General features: G+C 44.5%; 1 protein-coding gene across 2 annotated transcripts in view; it reads left to right on the forward strand.

The window, feature by feature from the left end:
* Nucleotides 1–20,039, forward strand: part of CNTN1 (contactin 1) — a 309,859-nt gene that overhangs the window by 266,187 nt on the left and 23,633 nt on the right. For both annotated transcript variants that reach the window (XM_053258259.1, XM_053258258.1), the window contains exons 17-19: nucleotides 10,908–11,066; nucleotides 12,295–12,444; nucleotides 17,912–17,982. In XM_053258259.1, coding sequence (XP_053114234.1) covers nucleotides 10,908–11,066; nucleotides 12,295–12,444; nucleotides 17,912–17,982 — 380 coding nt within the window. The remainder of the gene's footprint in view (nucleotides 1–10,907; nucleotides 11,067–12,294; nucleotides 12,445–17,911; nucleotides 17,983–20,039) is intronic.

The following is a 20,039-nucleotide window of genomic DNA, read 5'->3' on the forward strand; positions in this document are numbered from 1 at the left end:
GTGTCCAGACAAAGGCTGTCACATTGGTTAGTGGAGCCCATTTTCTTAACATATAAGTTACAGAATCAACAACCTCCCAAACTGATAAAAGCACACTCCACACGAGTGTATGCTACTTCTGCTGCACATTTATCTGGTCTTCGTTTCAAGACGTATGTGCGGCTGCTACATGGTCTACACACTTACCTTTCATAAAACACTATGTCATAGACTTACATATGGTGGCAGAAGCCAAATTTGGGAGAAAGGTACTCAAAAGAGTTTTAGAGTAGTGGGTGGAACTGCTGCACCCTCCACCATGGAGGAAAAAGCTGGCTAGTCACCCATTTCTCATGATGACAACAGATCACTTCCAGATAAACAGATTGCTTACCTGTAACTTATGATCTGGAGGTGATCCATTGTCTGTCATGTGACCCACCCATACCTCTTTGCTGCAGCATTTTAAGGAATGAGACTGACTTACCTATTAGGTCACTGCATTGCACAAGGTGTGGATGGTCTCAACATCAGACGTATCTGCAAGAAACTTAAACAAAATGGCGCCTGACTGCCAGGGGAAAAAAGGCATGGAGCACGTGCACGGCAGGGAGGGGCTCCAGAGAGGAGCTAATTAATCCGTCCAGAAGGTCCCTGTGCAGACTCAGTAACTTTTCATGACAGACAATGGATCACCTCCAGATTATAAGTTACAGGTAAGCAACCTGTTTTTTTTGTTTTGTTTTGTGTTTTGTGTGTGTGTTTTTTTTGCAACTCTCCAAACTCCAGATTGGAGCTTTGGCTTGCACAAAGGCTCACCACCAAGATTTCCGTTTTGACAACCAAAGCATTGCTTCTGATCCCAGATGCTGCCGTAACTGTGGTTCTTCGACATGGTCTCTGTGCCTGCGCTGGAATCTAACAAGTTCGATTCTCCTGTTTGGGGTGGGAAACCCAGCCCCAGCCACTATATGCCGCTGCACTACTCCTCATCCCCTCAGTCTTTCTTCATCCGTGCTTCAGTGAAGATCGTGGAGTTTGCAGCTTGTCAATGAGTAGGATCAAGATATTCCCTAGTTTTTCTCCTTGTGTCATGGCTCAGATCTCTGACTCAGAAGAATCAGAGGAGGAACGGGAGAACTCGGTTGGTAGTGAAGGCTCAGAGGCACAGCAACAGGATTTGGCAGGGAGACCAGACTCTGGAGCTGAGGAATCGGAACAGCTGCCAGACATGAGGGCTGAGGAGGTGGCTGATCAGGAGGAGGCTGGGATTTCAACTGTCTTGAGAAGACGTCTCAAGAGGAAGGCTTAGTGGGAGACACGCAGGCGCAGGATATCACAGGAGAGGAAGTAGAAGTGCTGACTCAGGGAAGCCTGATTGGCTGCTGGTTCTCTTGAGCCATATATTAAGCAGTCTGTGACTTGCAGAGATGCTGTTAGCAACTTTCGCTTACCACAGACTGTGTTTCTATTTAGAATTCCTCAACTTTTCGAGTTCCAGTTTGCCCTTGTTCTGTTCTTTCCTGCTCTGTGCTTCTTGTTCCATTAATTCCTTGCTCTGGTGTCCTTTGTTCTATTCATTCCTTGCTCTGTTGTTTTATTTTCAGTTATTACTCCGTTATCGTAGAGCGGGGTACCTAGTTTAGTTCAGGGGACTTGATTCGTTTACTACTATTTTTCTTTGTGAGTCTTTCATTTTCCTTCGTGAAGCTTCGCTGCTACTTTCTGTTTAGCTCACAGGGGGAGAGCTGAAGGGGTTGTAAATCCTGTTGGGTTAGCTGAGCTAACAGATAGGGGTGTGCAATTCGGATTTTCGGATGATTCGGCTCGGACCCGAGCCGAATCACCCCCGTTCTGTTTTGTGCCCGAATCTGGGTCACCCGAATCACCCTTGATTCGGTTCGGATTTGGATTTAATCCGAATCCAAATCCGAATCGATTCGGGGGGGTAAAAAGGGGCCCAGGGGCAAAATTTTGGGGTTGGGTGGTAGTGCCCAATGGGTAGAGTCTACCACCCCAATTTCAGGGGGATTGGGCAAAGTCCTGATTTTTTGTGAATTTTTAAAGTTTTAGTTACTTTGGGGCTGTTCGGGGCATAGCATGGGATTTGGGCAAAAGGAGTGGGGTGGGTGGTAGTGCCTAATGGGTGCAGGCTACCACCCCAATTTCAGGGGGATTGGGCAAAGGGCTGATTTTTGGTAAATTTCTGAAATTTTCATGTCTTTGGGGCAGATTGGGGCATATTGGGGCAGAAAGTGGGGCCTGGGGCAGAATAGTGGGGTGGGGTGGTAGTGCCTAATGGGTGGAGGCTACCACCCCAATTTCAGGGGGTTTGGACAAAGGGGTGATTTTTTAGGAATTTTTGAAGTTTTGGTGACTTTGGGGAAGTTTGGGGGCAGAAAGTGGATCTGCCCCAAAAGAGTGGGGTGGGGTGGTAGTGCCTAATGGGTGGAGGCTACCACACCAATTTCAGGGGGATTGGGCAGAGGGCTGATTTTTTGAGAATTTTTGAAGTTTGGGTGTCTTTGGGGCAGATTGGGGGCAGAAAGTGGATCTGCCCCAAAGGAGTGGGGTGGGCTGGTAGATAGTGCCTAATGGCTGGAGGCTACCACCCATCCCCAATTTAAGAGTGATTGGGCAGAGGGGGGAATTTTGGTGAATTTATTTTTATGAGGTTTGTCTTCATAAGGTGAAGTGTGCTAAATTGATTACTTCCTCATATTATTCATAGTAAAGGAAAGTGTGAAAAAGTGAAAGTGGGGTCATGAGAGTTGTTTAATTGAAAAAAATCTCATTTGCTATGATAGAATGAGAATTCACACCTCAGAAGTTAGGTGTTAGAAGTTAGATTTTTTTCAATTAGACAACTCTCATGACCCCACTTTCACTTTTTCACACTTTCCTTTACTATGAATAATATGAGGAAGTAATCAATTTAGCACACTTCACCTTATGAAGACAAACCTCATAAAAATAAATTCACCAAAATTCACCCCCTGCCCAATCACTCTTAAATTGGGGATGGGTGGTAGCCTCCACCCATTAGACACTATCTAGCAGCCCACCCCACTCCTTTGGGGCAGATCCACTTTCTGCCCCCAATCTGCCCCAAAGACACCCAAACTTCAAAAATTCTCAAAAAATCAGCCCTCTGCCCAATCCCCCTGAAATTGGTGTGGTAGCCTCCACCCATTAGGCACTACCACTCCACCCCACTCTTTTGGGGCAGATCCACTTTCTGCCCCCAAACTTCCCCAAAGTCACCAAAACTTCAAAAATTCTCAAAAAATCACCCCTTTGTCCAAACCCCCTGAAATTGGGGTGGTAGCCTGCACCCATTAGGCACTACCACACCACCCCACTATTCTGCCCCAGGCCCCACTTTCTGCCCCAATATGCCCCAATCTGCCCCAAAGACATGAAAATTTCAAAAATTCACCAAAAATCAGCCCTTTGCCCAATCCCCCTGAAATTGGGGTGGTAGCCTGCACCCATTAGGCACTACCACCCCACCCCACTCCTTTTGCCCAGATCCCATGCTATGCCCCCGAACTGCCCCAAAGTCACTAAAACTTTAAAAAATCGCCAAAAATCAACCATGAACCGAATCACCCGAATTTTTTGTGCCCGAAATTCGGGTGATTCGGCTCATGCCCAAAAAAATTCGGGGGACATCGGGGGTGATTCGGTTCGGCCCCGAATCACCCGAAATTGTTCGTTTCGGGCACAGATCGTTCTGTGCCCGAAATTTTTTGCACATCCCTACTAACAGATTTACGACACCTTGCTTATTTGGTTTTTTCTTATTGCTTTTCCTTCCTTCTTCACGTAGTAGCGTTTTTCGTTCATTGCAATTTAGTTTTGCGGGTTTACCCCCCTATTTTGGAGCTCCGATCCTGGCCAGGATGGAGCATGGTGACCGGCCAGGCTTCAGTGTGCACACCAGGCTTGACAATTTTTAAAAATGCTTTTGCGGTGGATCTAAGATCCCTTCCCCGATACTCATACCAAGTGTCTATTGTGCCTGGGGGAATCCCACATTGTCGAGACCTAGCTTCATTGTCAGAAGTTCATGAAGCAGGCTCACAATAATAGGGCTTCTCGCCTGTGTGCAGCCCTGTGGGATCTAGCTCTCCGGTCATTGGAAGCCTTGTCTCTGGAACGGTCAGCGAAGATGATCTCATTGGAACAATCGGAGCGCATGATAACTGCTCCCACAGAATCTGAAGTCCCGGCTTTGGTACCAGTATCGACCCCCTCGGCCACTATACCGTCGATGTCTTCGAGTGAGCCCGCATGCCCAGAAGATCAACGCCCAGTGTCCACAGTACCTAAGTCCTCTACAGATCTGTCTGGATCAGTACTGAAGCTTAAAATGAAGAAGCTGAAGCTGCATTGAGACTTGCCGGTGTGTCGTTATCTCACTCTATACCTAAAAAGAAGAAGGCAGAAGAGGTTCCAGCATCATTGGCGTCTGTTTCCAAGAAGGCTAAGGTGGCACTGGATCGTACGGTGCAAAAATCATCGAAGTGGCTTAGCCTGCCAGTGACCACGGAAGCCCTTGACATGACTAGCAATCATAATAGGTTCAGTAGAAAGCCTTTTATGGCGACGGAGGAACCGGGATATCCTTCTTCAGAGGAGGCGTATTCCCTGACCAGGCCTTCAGCAGATGCTCCTTGGATGCCTCGGCCACCCCATTGGGGCTTACAGGAACATGTTCCGCTTAGAAACAGAAATACCTGTTGGAGATCAGAGGGGCGTTCCTCAACATACAGACGGGAACGGTCCTGGGATCGCTATGATCAAGTTTATCAAGATCAATATCGAACATCAGAGTATCATTCCCCTTTGAGCACAGTTGACCCCTAAATATGACGTGTGACACTGAGCTGAGTGATTGGTACCAAGGGGACTATGTTCGCCCGCGATATGGGTCCTGTTATTCAGAGGATCTCATGTATGAGAAGCCCTTGATGACGAAGGGTTAGCGAGAGCCCCCTCGCATTCTGAAGGGAGGCCGCCTTCCTGCTCACCTTAAGGCTCCCCGAGAGACTGTACTGAGCATCGCAAACCACCCTCCTCAGTGCCAGTGATGCCCCCAAATCGCTTCAGTACCAACCACTCAAGATGACAACCCGGGCTCCCCCTCGGGGTCGACGCCCACGGCACAAGACTCTTTGGATCACCTAGAGCCCGATTATGAGAACAATGATAGTTCACAGGCTTTGGAGGCGGTTTCTCTGGGATTGTCTCCACTCGATGTCCTTTCAGACTCAAAACTGACCTCCCCATCAGAAGACCTGAAACTGTATACGGCATATGTTATGCAAATGGCTTCCTCTCTGGGGGTGAACCTGGGTAATCAAAAGAAAGGGCAGCTTGACCCGTGTGTTCAGCCTCATTGATACTGAGGCAAAGGTACCAGCTGCTCTGCCCCTAAATCCAGCATTGCTGAAAGTCATAAAAGGTCATTGGAATAAGCCGACGACTCTCTCTCAGCCCAGTAGGCACCTGGAAAGTTTTTATCGGGTGCAATTTTGTGAGGATACGTCCTTTTTGAAAAATCACCCCACCCTATATTCAATAGTCATAGACGCGTCCCTGCAAAAAACCAGAGGCCACCGTCAGTCAGTGCCAAGTGATAAAGAGGGCAGAAAGTTGGACTCTTTCGGGAGGCAACTATACTCTGTTTCAGCACTACATCTAAGGGTGGCAAATTACCAAACTTATAATGCCTGATATTATCATTTTTTATTGGAGAAGGTAAGCCCGTTTCTGGACCTCCTCCCGCAAGACAAGAGAGATCCGGCCAAGTCATTTGCCAGAGAGACCATTCAAGTGGCCAAACTTGAAATAAGCCAAACTTATTCTGCCCACCATTCGGTGGAATGTGTGGCTAAGGTGATGGCCACATCAGCATCACTTAGAAGGCACGCATGGTTGTGATCATTGGGACTGCACTGTGCACTGATCTAGGATCGAGGACTTGCCCTTTGAAGGCTGTAGCTTATTTTCTGAGCAAACGGACGATATGCTACAAAAGATGCAAAAGTTAAGGAGCACAGCATGCTCCATGTCTTATGCTTTGCCTACTATTAAACCGCAGAGGACGGCCAACTCCTACCCAGCAGCAGTCACCTTCAGAACGGTTGTTCCTGTTGAACAACTCCAGGTTCTACTCCTGGTACTTTCTGGTACCAAAGCCAGATGGTGGCAGCGCCCTATACCAGACCTCAGGGTTCTGAACAGACATTTGAAGTACAAAAGGTTCCGGATGTTGTTGGTACTGACCATCATGTCTGACCTGGACAAAGGCGTGTGGATGGTATCGCTGGGCTTAAACGATGCCTACTACCACGTGTCAGTCTGGCCACAGCATCGACGCTTCTTGGGTTTTCAGATCGGGGAGATCTATCGATTCACGGCCCTGCCATTTGGCCTCACTACCACACTGAGGGTCTTTACGAAGTGTTTGGCCCCGATGGTGGCATTCCTTCAGGAGCAGGGCATGCAGGTACTGCCTTAACTGGACAATTGGCTGATCGTGGCCTACACCAGGTGGGCTGTTCTGGACTCCCTCGAGATCATGGTGGACACTCTACAGGAGCTGGGTTTCCAGATAAACTTCAAAAAGTCCCAGTTGGAACCCTCCTGAAGAATTCACTTCATTGGGCTGATATTTGACATGACCTTGGAGAAGGTCCTTCTTCTAATGGGCCGTATAATCACTCTCTGGAAGTTGGCAGCCGCCTTCCTAGCCGGGGGCCCACAAACCATGCGCTCCATGCAGTGCCTGTTGGGACACATGGCATTCAGTATGTATGTTCTGCCTCAAGCAGGTCTGCAGATACACATCATTCAGAGGTGGTTTTTGGATGTGTTCCATCGACCCTGGCTATCTCGAGTGCATGCTCTTCTTTGGGTGTGGGCGACTGCAGAGTGGTGGATGGCATTGTGGCACTTGGGTGTCAGTACTCCTTTCCAAGCCCCTCGAACCAGCTGAGTGGTAACAATTGACATGTTGCATGGCGGGTCCTGCTGACTTCCCGTTGAGACTTAAGGTAGTGTTGGTGGTTTCTGGAAAGAAGTCGTATGATCACAAGTGGGTTCGTTTTACTTCCCTCACTTCCCAACATGAGTTTGATGCATTTAATCCATCTGTGCAAGATGGATGTATCTATTTCCCTTATGGAATCTGGTTTGAAGATTTCGTCCCTTCGGGTGTATCTGGCTGCCATTGTGGCACGTTTCTATTCTGACCAGGCTTCCTGGTTTAAAGACCCGGTAGTAAAAAGTTTCCTGAAGGGTTTAACACACATGCCTAATTTCCTGCCTAAGGTGGTGTCCATGTTTCACCGTTCGTCACTGCTCACTTTACCGGTGTTTTTTACAAATCCTTCATCGGATGCGGTAAGGAGGTTGCACTATTTAGACTTTCGAAGGGCATTATCCTTTTACGTTCAGAGGTCTGCTGAGTGGAGGAAATCTCTCTCCTTGTTCATTCTCTCTGATGGGCCTCATAAAGGTCTACAGTTATCGGCCCAGTCCATGTCTAGGTGGATTGTTTCCACAATTGAGCTGTGTTATCAGTTGGCTCACAAATAGTTGCCTGCAACAGTTAAAGCACACTCCGTTAGGTCTGTGGTGGCCTCTGTGGCCTTTGATCATGCGGTCCCATTGGACGCTCTCTGCCAGGCAGCTACTTGGGCTTCGCCCCATTCTTTTATCCGTCATTATGCAATTGATACCAGGGCATGGAATGATGCTGTGTTTGGCAGGAATGTCCTGCAATCCATTTCCAGTTGATACACTTGTTTCTGAAATAAAAAATTCTAGCAGATTATATTTGCTTCTGTTCTTCCCTCCTCCTTGGGTGCTAGCTTGTTATATGCCCATTTGTGTAGGAGACCACGTCGAAGAACTACAGGTTACTCACCTGTAACTTTGGTTCTTCTAGTGGTCATCTGTACTTCTACACGCCCTCCCATCCTCCCCTCAGGATTCACTGAAGCTGGACTCTGTGACTGAGGGGATGAGGAGTGGCGCAGCCGCATATAGCTGCTGGAGGCGGGGTTCCCATCCAAAGCAGGAGAATCTAGCTTTGACTTTCTGATGCAGTCTCTGCGCAGGTGCATAGCCCATTTGTATAGAAGTACAGATGACCACTAGAAGAACCAGAATTACAGGTGAGTAACCTGTAGTTTCACACTGATTTTCAAACTGAAGTCATAGAGTTGATGGCGCAAATGCCACGATCCCGGGCGCAACTCCATGGCTGCGATGATTCTTGCTGGCCACCTCTCTGAGCACCAGCCCTACTGCTCCTGTTATCTGTCCAGCTATGGAGTTGCCAGCCAACAGAGATGCCACCACATCCCACACAAGACTCGTCTGTTTCTCAAGCAGCACAGTCACACAGGGGCATTCACTATTCCTACTCTGTCCCTTGCTCCCCCCCGCCCACACACACACCTGGCAAGCAGGAGGTAAAGGAGATGACAGGATGGGCACTAAATGCTTTGCTCACCAAGATGGAAGCAGCAAGGATGTATGTTCAAAAAGACAAACACTCCAGGTGGCAACATAAGAAGGACACCCCATCATAGCGCCAGGAGGGGCAAAAATGACTGGTGGTGTGTGCCTGGGCTCAGGTTTAAAAGGCAGCCCCAACCAGGGATTCTCGAGCAGCTGTTCTTCTTCTTCTTTTCACAGAAAGATTCAGGAAGGGGCCCCCAGCCCTTTGGGGTTTTGTGGTTCTTAGGCTTCCTCATGAGAAGGACCAGTCACCATGGGCAGCAGTGGTCCAGTCAAAGGAGCAGTTCGACATATGTGATGATAATGGATGCTGACCCATGGCGGACCCGCACTTGCTCAGGCCATGGGGGCACCCCCCAACGACTCATGAGAAGAACCACCAGAAGGGAGGGGAGATAATTGCTGGGTAAAAACTGTAATAATTTGTTATGACAAAACATCCCCTTCTCCCACTGACTGCTCTCTCACTAGAGTGGCAGGTCACTGGGTCTCTATATCGAGCCAGGTTGCTGTATGGAGGAAAGCTGCTTGGATGGCAACTGCTCAGCTTGTCTTTGTTGACTGCTGCCAAGTTGCTGTCAAAGTGTGACGATGATGTGGACATGTGCACCCTTGCTAGTGCTCCAAAATAGCAACCCTGCTCTCCTGGTGTCACTGGAAATTGAGGCTCTCTCCCGTCTCCTGTAATTCCCTGCACCTGCAGATCTGCATAGGGTGCAACATCAGACCAGACCCAGGAATTCTGAAAGTGTTTAACGATCCATCCACACACCCATTGTTCCCCTGTCTGTGTACTCAACCAGGCGCCAACACATGGAGTGTCAAAATCTCCTTTGGGTGCGCACAAGGAAGGGGAGCTGCAGCAATTCTGTTCTGTTTTTTACCATGGAGAGTTGGGGGCCCAAACAAGCGAAGCCCCCTTGGTTGGGTTAGCTCCACTCATGCACGTCCAAAGTGAGACCTAGGGGCTTCATTCACATGATCCTCCCCACTAGACTGCCCCTCTCATTAGAGGATAAGCCCACCGGCATCAAGCTCCCAGCATAGCAGGAGTCTGATTTGGTCTGCATGGGATGTTTTGACAGGGCGATCCCTTGCAACATCATCCTAGGTCACAGTGGGACAGACACTCCACCCCCAGAATCCTTTGCCCTCCTTCATATACTTATCTCCTCCTAGGAAGTCATGATGTTTGCTTACCTTTCCCAAGCAACAGGGAAATAGTATCCCATAGACCCCCACCCTCTGAAATTGTGCTTGAGCAGGACTGTTTGAATACAGAATTCTTAGGAGGGCAGCAATGCCATCACTGTTGGAAGGAGTACTGGCATGGCATGGCATTTACAGGGATTTAAATGCCCTTTTCATGCTGAGGGTGGGCGGAGCACTCAGAAAATTTATGCTTACGCTTGGCCTATCCCCTTCGAGATCTTGGCTAATCGCAGCCACTCTGCTTTGCCCAGAGTCTGGCCATGGACCTTGATGGGATTGGCACTGGCGGCCAAGCAGCAGGGAGGGGCTGCCCTCTCCTAGAGCTGGAGATTTGTGGACCGCAGTTTAATGAACATCTGCAGTGCAATTTACAGTTTAGAATTGAAGCCGTGAATTCTCCAACCTCTGGTTTTGTGCTATGTCTGAATTCAGCTGATGTCTGCAAAGCAGCAATGTGATCACAATAATGTACATTTATTCAACACTAAGCTCTGGATTTCAAGTCTCAATCACAGGACTCCTTTTGTTCCAGGGTTCTCCACTCAGTTTGCCAATAGGCTGCTCCCTCCATCCAGGTAAGACCAGCTTGCTACTGTCCCAAGTATGATGCACAGAGATAATGAAGGAGGATGACAGATTTCTTACCTGTAACTGTAGTTCTTCGAGTAGTCTTCTGTGCATTCACACTTCCCTCTCAACCTCCCCGCTGCAGCTGTACTTTAGAATTCCAGACTTAGTTGCGGCTGTCTCCTGGACTTAGGTAGGGAGGTAGTCTAACAACTGCAGGTGGGGGTCGTTTTCCTGCTCTTTTTTCCCTTATAATGTGAAGCTCTGGAAAACTCTGATTTTTGGCTCTGCACAGGCACATACCCAAGTGGAATGCACAGAAGACGACTCAGATAATTACAGTTACTGGTAAGAAACCTGTCCTTATTTATAGTGTCTGCTTAAGCAAAACATCCTGAAGTATTGTGGAGGCAACTGAGTAACTATGATACAATTCTTATTGCTACCAAAAAAAACCTAATTAAATATTATTTGTTAGATTGTGCAGCCTCTTGGATCACTGTGGATCTCTTAATGCCTGAAGAGAACTCCGCATTTGTTCTAACCTTACTTTATTTATATTTGTCAGTTCAATTCTTGATATAATCATGTCACTAAAATTATTTTTTCAGGTCCTCCAGGTCCCCCAGGAGGTATCAAAATAGGAGACATCAGAAACACATCTGTAGTTCTTACTTGGAGCCGTGGGACAGAGAATCATAGTCCTATTTCAAATTACACTATCCAGTCAAGGACTTTTCTTTCTGAATACTGGAAGAATGCCAAAACAGGTAATATTAACTGGTTAACTTCCAGCTGGCTATTGCCATAATAAAATTTAAAAACATACTTGACAATTGGGAAAAAATTGAAAAAACATAAACATGAAAAATGTTATGTGAACAGAGTAGAATTGTCACTGTATTGATGATATTTTAGTAATTCAAATGAGTTTTATTGATTACTTAGCTGATTATATTTGCACTTGAATGAAACAATAGTTCTGAAGTAAAGAATAATGCATGCATTACTTGTAGTAGATATTGTCTTAGAAGAAGAACTTTTGAATGTGGCCCTTCTACATTCCCTGCTAACTGAGCAAAGAGGTTCCTTTTTAAAGTGATGGTTCTCTTTATTTAGCGGGGGAGAGCAACTGGCCCTATCCATCCCCATCACAGTATACTTCCAGTGGCTGTTGTTGGTGTCTATCTTATGTTTCTTTTTAGATTGTGAGCCCTTTGGGGACAGGGAGCCATCTTTATTTATTTATTATTTCTCTATATATACCGCTTTGGGAACTTTTGTTGAAAAGCGGTATATAAATAAATATTCACCGCCTTCGCCTTTATATTTAATGAGGCTACTTTATCATGTATTCACTCCCACCTCAACTTGCAAAGAAAATTTGTGATTCTGTAAGGAATTATTGTGGATTAGAGACATTTCCATTAAATTAGACCATCTCTTTCATGCATTGTAGCCCGGGTAGGGCTGGTCATGAGAACCACTGGGATCACTCCTGATACTAGCACTCCTCCTCCAGGTGAAAGTGAGGTAGGAGGATGTGCAGGCACTTCTTCCTCTGCCCAGTCATGTGGAAGCTCAGGCTGTCAGTAGCCGAGCTTCCATAGAATTGGGGGGAAGGAGCAGCCTGGCAGTGGGGAATCCCCAAATTCACAGTGCTCCTTGTGCAGTGCATTGTGGGATACAGGAGGACTCAGCCTGCTGCCTTCTTGCCACTCCGGGATCGCTCATGTAACCATCATGTTGGCGCACAGTATAGTGGAGCCCAGGAGCGGCGAGAATCATGTGGGGGAAGGTAGGTCATGTCCTGCCTTCCCACCAGCCCTGGTGTGAATGGTTCTGTGAACAACCTTTCTAGATGGTAAATATATTACTGCAGAAATTTGCTGAAACTATGCAATCTTGCATAGTTAATCTTACAGAAACTATGACCATGCTAATCTTTAGCATAGATTGTGTTGTTTTATTTACTAAATTAATTTTTCTCCCATTTAGTTCCTCCAGTTGTTGAAGGAAATGCGGAATCAGCTAGGGTAATTGATTTAACCCCGTGGATGGAATATGAATTTCGGATAATGGCCACTAATATTTTAGGGACCGGAGAACCTAGTATTCCATCACAGAAAATTCGAACCGATGAATCTCGTATGTATACACTAATGCCACATTTGATTTAATTATCATTCTGAAGCCCAAAATAGTATGGTCATACAAGCACTGAATGAATCACACTTACTGCAGAGTATGTAAGGTGAACAAGTTTTCTGTGGATTCAAATAAACCCTTTTTGTAAGTATTATTCATTTATGTAATTGCAAATTATGCAATGTAGTAACGTTTATTGATTTAATATATTTAGACTGTGACTTTCTAAAAGTGCCCAAAGTGCTTACAGAAGTTAATCAAACAATGGAAATCATAAAATACAATTAAAGACATGTAAAATATGTGCTTTGTGTAAAATACATAAAACATGTACATAAAAATATGTAATTTTGCCGTTTCCTTGGGGTAAAGTCAGCAGGAATAAGATTATCTAAAGAGACCTGTACTTAAAGATCATCACAACTGCACACATTTCTAAACTAGGAAATAATTTTAAAATGTCCATTTTTATTTCTGCTATGTGGTAAATATAGTTCAATGCATGTTGTTTGTGCAAACTGTTCCTCCTATTAAAACAGCATATTTCAGGCTTTGTGCCATCTAATGTCACATTGATTGTTTTAGTTCAGAGAATTTGAGTATTTTAAAGCATAATTATTTTTTAGATTACAGAGCAGCTGAATATTTTCATGATAATCTAGTTTAACATAGTTACAGAGGAGATACACCCTCAAAAGTTGCACATGATTCATATGATTAGTTGCGATGTTTTGTAATGTATTTTTAGCTGGTCAAAGAGTGTAATAAATTATTGATTGATAGCAATATTGGAAAATTGCCCTGCTCATAGATCACTTCGCCAACAACTTTACAGTCCAAATTTAGTTGAAGTTAATTCATGTTGAGCACTACAAGCAGCAGCACAAAATCTGGCAACACTGAATGTAATGGCTGGATTCTGATCTGAAAGAAGAAGGGTAATATACAATTCACTGGACCTACCTGGCAAAGTCAATAAAAAAGAGAATAAAAACATTTCGGATATCCTGGTAAAAGATGCAGTATAAAAGGACGTGGGCCACTGTCTTAACTTCACCTGATCCAAATGGACATATGTGTTTGGTATATTGGATTTTATGAAATCCACCCTCAAGCACTGAGGGGACAATATTGTTATAGCATTACTTTTCCATTAACTTCAGTAAGTTTTCAAGAAGCCTTAATTCTTCCCTTTTCTGGGATAATCTAGAATGTTTGGTCTTCCAGGGATGTGCTGTGGTGTTGCATTATCCCAGAAACAGTCTCACAAACCCGTTACTTCTGGCAGAATTTGTGGAGTAGGCCAAGGCAGGGGCGGAGCCAGCACTGGGTGAACAGGTTCAAAGAACCCAGGCCATGCCCAATCAGGGGCCGTGCCTTGCGGCCCCGACACACCTCTCACATCTGACATCAGACGTGGGGGTGCTGGTTTAGCTTCCGAGCGGGGGCTGCGCGGCCCCCGTTTGGGAGTTAAAGGGCCACTGCGTTCGCTGTGTCTAAGGCAAGGAAGAGCTGCTCCTGGCTGCGCGCGAATGCAGCGCCAGCCCCAGTCTAGCTCCTGAAGGGGCTGCAGCCAGACCACACACCCCATGTCTGACGTCAGATACAAGGGGCGGGGTAAACGGTGCCACCACCATGGCCGCACACAGGCAGCTGGCAGTCAGGCTCTGTGCCTGGGCCCAGGACCCACTGCTTTGGGGTGTGTTTCAGCCTGCTTTGTAAATAAAGGAAGGCACTTCCCCCTTCCTACACAAAAGACCTTAGAGATGTGACACTGAAAACTAAAACAACCACATGGATGTAGCTTAGAACCACATTCAAGGCAGAATCACACACACCACTAGTTTCACACATACCCATCACACCCAAAAGTCTCAGTTCAGTCTATTACATATCACTCCCAAGCCTAAAGGCTTTAGCTTTGAGATGCAGAGCCTTCAGATTCAATTAGTAGATGGTAATAAGCACACACTTTGCTGGATCAGAGACATTTGCGAGGGGTGGAATCTACCACAGCCTCTGAGCAGCTAAACTCTCCAGTCCCAAAGTTTCCAGTTCATCAAGGGTAATGTTTTAACTATCCTTAACTGGATGGTGCATATCACACACTCTGCATTCCAGTCTGTCATGGAGTGAGATGTTGATTAAAGGGGCTGAGTCTCCACAGTACTATATTTGTAATAAAAGGTCTAATATGGTCCATTGACACATGCGAGCCGTCAGTGGATGTAGTATTGATAGAGCATACATGAATCAAACTAGAGTACTAGAACTGAATGTCTGTACATTGTATATAGGAGTACTGATATAGTGAACATACTAGTTCTGCTGATGCAGATCTCAGATTTTCCAAGTGACTGTTATTGATGAGATACAAGGATTTAAATAATATATTCACTGTGTAGTTACTTTATAGTGTCCGCTGCTATTGCTTGTTGGAACTTATGCCTTGACTTGGCAGTGCAGTAGATTTTAACATAGACAAAAGAGTAAAATAATGCATTAGAATAATAAGAAAATATGTCATTGTATATTTGTGTATTGGACTGGAAAATGCTGGTTTACAACTGATTGAAAAGTTGTTTAATGTATACCAGGTATCAAAGGCATGACCTTATCCATTGTAACCCATCCTCCAAGTTATCTAATTGCGTAATGCTAGAACTCAGTTGTATATATTCTTTCACCTTTGAAAAGCATATTATTAAATTACTTCTTCAACATGAAGAATAAGGTGCTGCCTTTATTGTTCAAGATAACAGACACTAGTTTAGCTGTATGAAGGAGATAACAGCATTTCTCCTGGATGCCGTATGTCACTGCAGAAATGCCCAAAAAAGCCTGCATGTCATGCTATCCTCTTCAGCAAATTGTACATTCATCTTTTGTATTTGCCTTTTAGTCCAGATTGGCCCATTGTCTTAAATGACTGCATACTTAGAATATAAATGTGAGGAATTTGTGTTGCTAAAGAGCACAGCCACCAGTGTTCTGTTGAAGCTATTGTTTTGGGGGCTAAGGAAGCATTCCCTAGATGGCAAATGGAAAGGACAAAGTAAACTTCAATGGATATGTCCCTATAATTTGAAGCCAAGCAATATGTCAGTCAATAAACAGGTCTACAGGAGCACAAGTCTATATGCACACTCCATATACAGAGTATGCATAAGTCGGCTTAGAAGTATTTTTGCTAGTTTGGAAAATAGTAGCAACAACTATGACAGTTGAAGGAAGTCTTGTGTAAATAATACAAATAAATTGCGTTTGTTCCATAGTTTTACCTGAAACGTCTTTGCAAGATCATTTGTGTCTGAGCAAATGTACTCTAGTAGTCACCTAAGCACTAGGAAAGCAGCAGTGAGAGTTAAGATTGCATTTGTGCTCAGGCAAACAGAAAAGATACAAGTGGCATGTTGTCATAGGAAGAAGGGAGTCTACAGCATTCCCCAGTGAAAATGCACACTTTCCACAGTCCATAATCTGTCCTCCAGTTTCAACTGCCAAATGCTAAGAAGTGAAGACAATGAGGATGTTGTATATATTGACCTTTCAAGTATATCCAAAGCACTTGCATGGAGGTTGGGGTCAATATTACTTCATACTTTTCATAAAACCTTATCTATAGACTTCCATGTTTACGTTAAGATGTCCAGAATAGTTTATACCCCAAGATGCTTATGATTTCTTGGGATCTAACTAGATAGTGTTTGTTTATACTAGCAAAAAGAAACGGAAATATTTTTTAAAATAATTTTGGCTTGAATCCAACAAATAATGATTGGAAGAAGAAAAGGATTGAATACTGTAATGTGAATTTATGTGAAGGTGCTGGTGGATAACTTCTTACACGGCAGAAACATAATGTACTGGCAATTGCATGCAGTACAAGAAACATCATTAATACTGAAAATACAGGCTGTAGCCTGTTAACTCTAGTAGAGCATGAAAAGAGCCTCTGCAAAGTCTTGTGCACGACTTTGTACATATAGAGGAGCACTGCTGGATTTGAGGTCATGTCCTGCATGCAGTACTCTTCTACCTCTGGAAAAAGCCCTTTCTGTGAGCAAAAGTGGATTTCTATTAGCAGAAGAATTAATTCGGATCCTTTGTTTGTAGCCATGCCAATTTTTGTGGTTGTTTGGTTACTCTACAATGTCAACATTTCATTCATTTATCAATCATATTTTTATACCCACTGATACGTACATCTCTAGGTGGTGTACAAATTTTAATACGTAAAATCACCGATTAAAATACACAGCACAATAAATTTTATTTTTGTTGAACTCGAAATGAAGGGATGTTTTGTTTTGTAAGTATGAACTAAGAAGGTACTTATCTGCTGAGGACCAAACTGTGTTTATAAGGCAGATGCGTTCTTTCTTGCTTTCTTTCTGAAAAGCAGCTAGGAAAGGATGCATTCTTGACTGGAATATTGGCAAACCATTTTCTACTCAAAATTGGTCCTCTCCAGCTACTTTTGCAGCAATGATGGGAAAAGACATGATGTTTATTTAGCTGAAAAGCAGCCTAAGGCAGCATACAGCAAAGGTTAAACAAAGTCAATAATCATAATTACAGAAAGGAAACCATCATCATCTAACAAACAACAAAATATAGCCATGCAGCAAGAGAAATAAGTCTCAAAATTAGTATACGGTATTGCTGATTTTTATAGCAATTCAATAACATGGGTGACAATAACATGGGTGGTTATTCTTACAAGCAAGATGGAAAATAACTGAACAGAAATATTGGGGAATCCTTTTTATGCTGCTGTGATCTGTGCTTTTAACTCTGCTTCACTGTTTGCAGGACTTACCAACTTGTTTGAAATTGTTTAGCCCTGTGCACGTGTGGTGCGGTTTCTCTCTCCCAGTGTTGCATCTGTGGGATGCCATATTGGATTTCATGTTTTCATAGTGCTCTGCACATATAGGGCCAAAGCACACAATCTGCACTTCTATGAACAGTTGTAACAGTACCTAGAATTTTAATCTCATTTTTCCTGTGTTTTGAGGAGCTATGCCACAGCCTTTAGTGGTAGCAGGATGGCACTGAAATGGTATGTGGGTTCATTACTGTAAGCGATGGTAGATGTACATATAAGTACAAACTTATGTCTTGGAGTAGAAGGAGTTAAACTTAGAGTACAAAATCCTGAAGGAAAAAAAATAAATATTAAATGTTCAACTGCTTTTTAAAAAGTAACTAATGTCCTCAAGGAGAAAATATGGTTCACTGTAGCCAAGCCGAAACTACAATAGAAAGAAAGTGGCATGCTTTCTCTGGCAGCAGCTTATGTTTTACATCTGGCAAGCCTAAGACTTTCTCAATGATTACAGACTATCATTCCTGTAGTTATGTGGGCTCTATGAGCTTGTTGGCATTCTTAATAAAATGGGAAATTAAATAATTGTTTGTTTATTACATGATAGCAAACATTTCTCTTTTCCTATTATTTTAGCTCCTATTGTGATTCCTTCTGAAGTTGGAGGAGGCGGTGGCAGCAATCGAGAACTGACAATAACATGGGTGGTAGGTATTATAATGAAACCAGACGTTTTGTATACTGGGTTATAAAAGATCTGAACCTGTTTGTATTGAACCAGTAGGGGTTTTCACATCAAATGTTTGGATCACCATAGGGTTGATTTTATATACACACAGGACATATTTATACACAGAGAACAGATAGAAATAATTTTCAAAAAGAGACTTAATACATTTAATCATCTCTGGTAACTCACTGAAGATTAAAGCACATGAAATTGATTAAAACAAGTTACCAAAGATCGTAACTACTGATCTGGGGTGTGTGTGTATCCAGTCCAAGATGGTCAGCTGTATTACAGATTTATTTATATATGTTTGCATTTATATCCCACTCTTCCTACAGTGAGCCCAGAGCTATATACTTGATTATGTTTATCCCCACAACAATGCTGTGAGGAAGGTTAGGCAGATAAATAAATGACTGGCCCAAAGTCATCCAGTGAGTTTCATGGCCAAATGGGGATTTGAACTCAGTTTTCCCCAGTTCCAATCCAACACTCTAACCGTTATATCACACTCGCTTTCCATTTTACCAAGAACTGCTTCTCCACTTTGGAATGTAAACTGAGACTGTGCATATATGTTTAGCAGACTAGATGCCCAAAGCCATCTGCTTTTTTAGCTGACTGCACAGATGTTCTTTAATATTAATTCCTTATTTTCAGTGGGCTGCTTTGGACAATACCATCCATAGGCCTGGTCACCATGAACTTGTCCAACATGGCTTGTTCTATCTAGCAGGGAGGCTGTTGTAGACAGCCTGGTGGGTATCATAAATGCTTCTCTGAGGGAAGGCAGGATGCCTCCTTGTCTTAAGGAGGCAGTTATTAGACCTCTTCTAAAGAAGTCTGCATTAGATCTCTCAGAGTTGAGCAATTATAGATCTGTTTCCAACCTCCAATGGCTGGATAAGGTAATTGAGAGGGTAGTAGTCTTGGGGAAAACTGATTATCTAGACCCATTCATACTGGTTTTCAGGTGGGCTGTGGGGTGTAGACTGACTGGGTCGGCCTGATGATGATCTCCAGTTGGGGTCATCCCCTTTGGACAATCAATCAGACTCTAAACCCCACTATTTTGGCCCTGTTGGAAAAGGACATGTGGATGGTCTCCTTGGACTTGAGAGACTCGTACTACCATCTTTCAATAAGCCCTCAACATTGCTGTTTCCTGCGTTTCCAGATAGGGGAAATCACCTACCAGTTCAAGGTCTTGTCGCTTGGCCTGACGACAGCCCCGAAGGTCTTTACAAAATGTCTGGCCCCTATAGTGGCGTTTCTAAAAAAACAAGGGATACAAATTCTGCCATCTCTTGATGATTGGCTCATCCTGGTGGGTTCAAAGCAGACTGCTTTGAGCTCTCTTGACACAGTCATAAATACTCTGCAGAACCTGGGTTCCCAGATCAACTTCAAGAATTCCCAGCTGGATCCTGTCCACAGGGTACAGTTTATAGGGCTGATCTTCGACACAGGTGTGGAGAAAATCTTCCTCCCAGAGGCCTGCCTAGAGACACTTGTACGGCTGGCCTCCGCTTTCCTGGCCGGAGGACCGCAGACCATGAATTTGGTGCAGCGCCTGTTGAGTCACATGGCTGCCACCACCTACATGCTTCCACATGTGTGCCTTTAGATGCACATTATTCAGAGGTGTTTCCTGGATCTGTTTGAACCCCTTCAGGACTCCTCTCAGTTGGAGAGCACACCTCCCCAGTCAGTTTGTGAAGCCGTGGCTTGGTGGGTCGAGCCTTGTCATTTGGACCTCGGCTCTCCCTTCCAGGTCTCTCCTTCATGCTGGGTGATTTCGACCAACACCTTGGAGCTAGGTTGAGGTGCTCATTTGGGTGACTATCATCTGAGTGGCCACTGGATGTTGACAGAAGGTCAGCACATCAACTACTTGGAGCTGTTGGCCATATTCCATGCCCTAAAGAGCTTCTTACCTGTAATTGCGGGTTGTTCGGTGACCATTCAAACCGACGGCGAAAGGCTACATCAATCAGCAGGGAGTCATGACCTCAAAGAGCCTCCTGTTTCTTT

Source organism: Hemicordylus capensis, chromosome 5 (genome assembly GCF_027244095.1).
Source record: "Hemicordylus capensis ecotype Gifberg chromosome 5, rHemCap1.1.pri, whole genome shotgun sequence".
Taxonomy (NCBI): domain Eukaryota; kingdom Metazoa; phylum Chordata; class Lepidosauria; order Squamata; family Cordylidae; genus Hemicordylus; species Hemicordylus capensis.